Here is a 5,223-nt window from a genome sequence, read left to right on the forward strand (position 1 = left end):
GCCACTCACACCACTGGTCCTATAGGGCTCATCCATCCTGGATTCCCTGTATTTTCTCGAATTCGATCTTGCAAGTCTGGCTAGACCAGAGGAGGTACACTGGTACAGTTTTTCAATACTCTATAAAGAAGTCTTGTGCAGCATATTTACCTCATGCAAATCGTTTTTTGATCTCTTGACTGCTGCTTCCATGAACATTGATTGTGGAGCCAAGCCAGAGGAAATCCTGGACAACTTCCACCTTTTTCTCCATTTATCATGATCCTACCTATGTTCCAATTGTGAGGATGTTGGCTTATCCCTGAGTTGTCATCCATACTGGAGGCTGCAGTTTTTGATCTTCATCAGCAAGTGCACCGGGTCCTCCTCACTTTCTGCAAAGTTGTTTCATCTACATTTCTCAGATTGTTAGTAAGCTTTCCTAAAAATTTAATAGCTAAATAAAAAACAATGTTGCATCTATGTAGAGTATCAAGATGGAATGGACAAAGAGGAAGGAGTAAAATGGATGAGTGAAATGTCTTGAGAACCAAGGATTTAGCAAGATGGAGGCCAATATTAGCCTCAGTAAATCTTATTGTGGAAGAGAGAGCACGTTAGCTGGCCTGAACTAATCCTATTGGAGAGTTGGGCCGTGGAGAACAAGATTTAAAGAAGGGAGACGCCATAGGAAATGGGCTTCAGGATTTCTTGTCTTTGTTGTGAGGCTGGGGGAAATTTGATTATGTTTAAAGGTGGATCAGAAGAATTCATTCATGATGGAGAGGTTGATCTTGAGCGTGATTTACCCAGAGTTAAGTGTTCCTCTTACATGTCTTTCAGTAATCTAACTAAGTCTGTTGAATTTCAAACTAATCATCCCACTCACTCTCCTGGGTCTCACATGTCTCGTTGAGGTCTTGTCACTCCAACTAGATTTGCAAATTCCTCTAGAGCGTCTTCGCCTCCTCTAGGTGGGTCAACCTTAGTTCAGTGTTACACTTATAGAAAATTTGTACTTAGTGATGATAGCAAATCCCTATTTGATTGCTCTCACTTGTTTCTTTGTATCTTCTCAGAGCAAATATTTGTGTAATGTTCACGGTGCATGGTGTGTCAGAGGACGGACCCCTGGTGGTGTGGTGGATTCTGCAGGATCACTACAGGCTGATGTGTTAAACCCACCGGGTCCTCCGTGAGACAGCCTGCTGCAATTTAAAGTCTTAGACTAAAACACAAAAGCGGAAGCTATGCTCTGTCCTTCCTGTAAGGTCACTATTAACTTGAATTGACTCGATGGCAGTGGAGTTGGTCTTGGTTTTGTGTGTCAGACATTGTTCTAGGTGCTATTAGGCTACTAACCACAAGGTCGGTGGTTCAAACCCATCAGCTGCTCTGTGGGAGAAAGATGAGGTTCTCTGCTCTCAATAAAGGTTTATCATCAAGGAATCTCTGTGGATCAGTTCTACTCTCTCCTACCGGGTCACTATGACTTGGAATTGACTTGAGGGTAGTGGGCCACTTACCTCCAAAGAGTTTAAAATCTGGAGAGAAAGTTAAACTATTAAGTCGATAGGAAAGCAAATAAGTAATTACAGATTACAAAAGGAAATTAAAATGACACGATGATAGACAATAATTTGATGTGGCTACTTTATACTTTATATATACTTTAGATATGTAATAAATAAGTATATATGCACTTTATATATATGCCTATATATATGCCTATATACACACACACACACACACATATATATACACACACACACACACACACACACTTCTCACATAGCAATTGTCTTGTTATCTGGCATTTAACCCTTATGACCATAGTGTAAAATTAACTATTTTGTACATTAATGATGTACGTGTAGGAGTAATGAATGGTAAGATGAGAGTAATAGTGATTTTAAAGGTGAATGTTATGTGTCAGGGCTGGCTGGGCCGTGATTCCCTGCCACTGGCAGGTTTGCAATGAGGTAGTCACGTTCCGTTTTGTGATCTGCTGTAGTCATTCTCCATGTTTTACACAAGGCCAATTTTCCCATACTGACCAGTGTTTTGGAACTTAATCCTGTCAATAAGTGATGGGTGGAAATATTCTATTTCCATAGACTCCTGTTTCTATTTCTGGAGAATTAAGTGACTTGAGATGAAAATTAAAAGAAGCTACTAAATAATAGAAACTATTTTGACATAATGTCATTTGCGCCTTGATTTGCCATTTCTAGTCACTAGAGTGATGATGGTTGTAATGGGCTGTGGGGTTTGCGTTTTTGTTGTTGTTTTTTCAGTTCAACATCAACTGTTATTTACTGGCCAACTCTCTTTATTTTCCCATCCCCTTGCAGTAATTTGCCATCTTCCATGTATGAATGGTGGTCAGTGCAGCTCCAGGGACAAATGCCAGTGCCCGCCCAACTTCACGGGGAAGCTGTGTCAGATCCCAGTCCATGGACCCAGTGTGCCTAAACTTTATCAACAGTCTCAGCAGCCAGGCAAGGCGCCGGGGACGCACGTTGTCCACTCCACACATACTTTGCCTCTTACCATGACTAGCCAGCAAGGAGTCAAAGGTAAGCTTCCCCTCCTGCACCCTCCCAACCCCCAACCATTGTACCATTTGTACTGAATCTGCCAAGCCCATCCAGAAGCTAAGTATTTGCCGATGGTTAGGGCTTACGTTGGTACCAAAAGGAGAAAAGGAAGTGGCAACAGAATGTGGGCCTAAGGTTTTGGCCACAGAAACTTGTTTTCCAGGAAATAAGGGAATTAAGAAAGGAATCCAGTTTTTTTCTGGTGACTTTTAACCCCTGATGGCTAATTAATTGAATGGCTATTCTGGTATGGCCTGAGAAATAGAAAAATTCCTGACAGAGTGTTAGGATCCTTCAAGCATTAATAGAGAATCACATAGTCCCTGCTGCTGAGAAACAAGTCTGTCTGTAGTTGGAGGAATGCTGGATCGAGGTCTGAAGACTCGCTTAGCCTCACCAGACTTTGATGTAGTCCTCCTCAGAGGAAGGTAAAGCAGCTCGCTCGGAGCTCAGCTTCTGTGATGAATTCATTCTTTTAAACTGGGCCTCTCTCATAAGTGCACAGTTCTAAAAAGAGGGCCAGAGAAGTGTTATTGGCTCTTATTCTGAAAAGCTGAGTCTTTGCCCCGGAAGGTGCAGTGGTGTTTGACAGCTGTCGAAGGTAAATCTTGCTTGAGATGAGACGTCCACTCTACGGCACTTTTGTGCTTGCGTCACACGCAGCCTGAGAGTGCATGCCTCCCTTGTGGTTTAAGGCGTGAGCATTGGGCTTCGGGATATTGGGCTCCCTCCTTTGATGTAGAAAAAGCACAGCCTAAAATTTCTACGATGGAAACCCTGCGAAATGCAAAAATAATCAAACTCTTAGGGCTCCATTATTATTATTTAATACAATGTGCCCCCACTTCGGAGTCCCTGGGTGGTCCAGATGGTTTGTACACTTGGTTACTAACCGAAAGGTTGGAATCTTGGCTCCTCCGCAGAAGAAAGGCCTGGCCATCTGTTTTTTAAAGAATCCGTCACCGGAACCCCTGTGGAGCACAGTTCCACGCTGACACACACGGGGTCTCCGGACGCCAGAGCAGACCCACAGGTAACTGACCGTAACTGCTGCCCTACAACACGAAACCACTGACGCTCATCGTTGCGTATTATTTGTCTCGGGAATTTATTCCTGTGTCACACTTTCAAAGTTGCAGCTCTGTTTTTAAATGTCATTTTAATTCAGGGTTCGTTTTTATGTTGAGTGCATGCCTTTGTTCTTGAGAATTTTAATGGCTATTCAGCAAAATATACAATTGTTATAATTTCCGTATATATGTATATATATGTGTGTGTATGTATATATCTATATACATACTATACACACACATGCCCTTCAAGTGATAAACATCATGACTCAGATGTTAACTATTCACTGACTGACAAGCTTTCCTTTCGATCTGTTTTAGTAAAATTTCCTCCCAACATTGTCAATATCCACGTGAAGCACCCTCCTGAGGCTTCAGTCCAGATACACCAGGTGTCCAGAATCGATGGCTCGACCGGCCAGAAGGTGAAGGAAGCCCAGCCAGGACAATCCCAGGTCTCTTACCAAGGGCTCCCCGTCCAGAAGACCCAGACGGTGCATTCCACCTACTCCCATCAGCACGTCATCCCTCACATCTACCCTGTGACTGCCAAGACGCAGCTTGGCCGGTGCTTCCAGGAAACCATCGGGTCACAGGTAAGAAGCAGTGATAGTCAGCTGGATTGAAGAATCAATTCCAGATAGAGTGTCATTTTGATAGGAAATCACACTAGGTTCACTGGTGTTCTGGAGACCGGTTGACAAACGATGGACCACGAGCTGCTCTCTTTTTTTAAAGGAACCCATTTATTTTGCCTGTGGCTGGTTTCATGCTACCACAGTAGAGCTGAGTGGGGGCGACAGAGACCATATGGCACACGGACCCTGAAGTACGCAATCAGCATAGCTCTTCAGAGAACAGTTTGCTGACCCTAAACTGTAGGACACTTTTAAATGTCCTACAGAACTGTTGCTGGAAGTCTATGATAGTCCTTTAGTATTTTAACTTAGGATGATCTGTATGTTAAACATTGTGTCACGGGACTTGGCCATGACATACATGCCGCAAAGGTGTCTGAAAAAAATGCGTGCCTTCTCACAGGTGTTTGCAGGTTAGTCACACGATGGAAGTTTGAACCTATCACGCATCAGTAATTTATGTCACCTTTGATTTTCTGCTGAACAAAACTCAAACCCCAAATGGTAATGCCTGGATTGTGTGAAGGGTGCTTCATGCTCATGAACTTTTTTTTTGTGGTTGCGATCTCCAATTCATGGCAACCTCAGACACCAGGTGGCAGGGCTGTGATCCACAGGGCTGCCCTTGGCCACTGTTTTGGAGCTAGATGGCCATTCTTTGTTACCCGGAAGGCCCAGGAGGTCTGGTCAGCATTGCAGCAACACACAGGCCTCACTGACTGCTGGGTGGTGGCAGCACTTGAACGTCGGCTGGGTATTGAACCTGGGTCTCCCCCACGTAGGCAAGAACTCTCTCCCTGCACCGCCACCTCCTGCTATTACCTTAGACCAGCAGTTTTCAACCTGCGGGGTGCAACCCCTTTGAGGGTCGAACGACCCTTTCACAGGGGTAGCCTGATTTATAGCAGTAGCAAAATGATAGTGATGAAGTAGCAA

General features: G+C 44.0%; 1 protein-coding gene across 1 annotated transcript in view; it reads left to right on the forward strand.

Annotated features, from left to right (window-relative positions):
* The window catches only part of LTBP1 (latent transforming growth factor beta binding protein 1), a 476,077-nt gene that overhangs the window by 231,751 nt on the left and 239,103 nt on the right, over positions 1-5,223 (forward strand). Inside the window, exons 5-6 of the mRNA XM_045287025.1 lie at positions 2,334-2,558; positions 3,971-4,245. Coding sequence (XP_045142960.1) covers positions 2,334-2,558; positions 3,971-4,245 — 500 coding nt within the window. The remainder of the gene's footprint in view (positions 1-2,333; positions 2,559-3,970; positions 4,246-5,223) is intronic.

This window comes from Echinops telfairi, unplaced genomic scaffold, assembly GCF_000313985.2.
Source record: "Echinops telfairi isolate 266 unplaced genomic scaffold, ASM31398v2 ScPeMD7_10;HRSCAF=50, whole genome shotgun sequence".
NCBI lineage: Eukaryota > Metazoa > Chordata > Mammalia > Afrosoricida > Tenrecidae > Echinops > Echinops telfairi.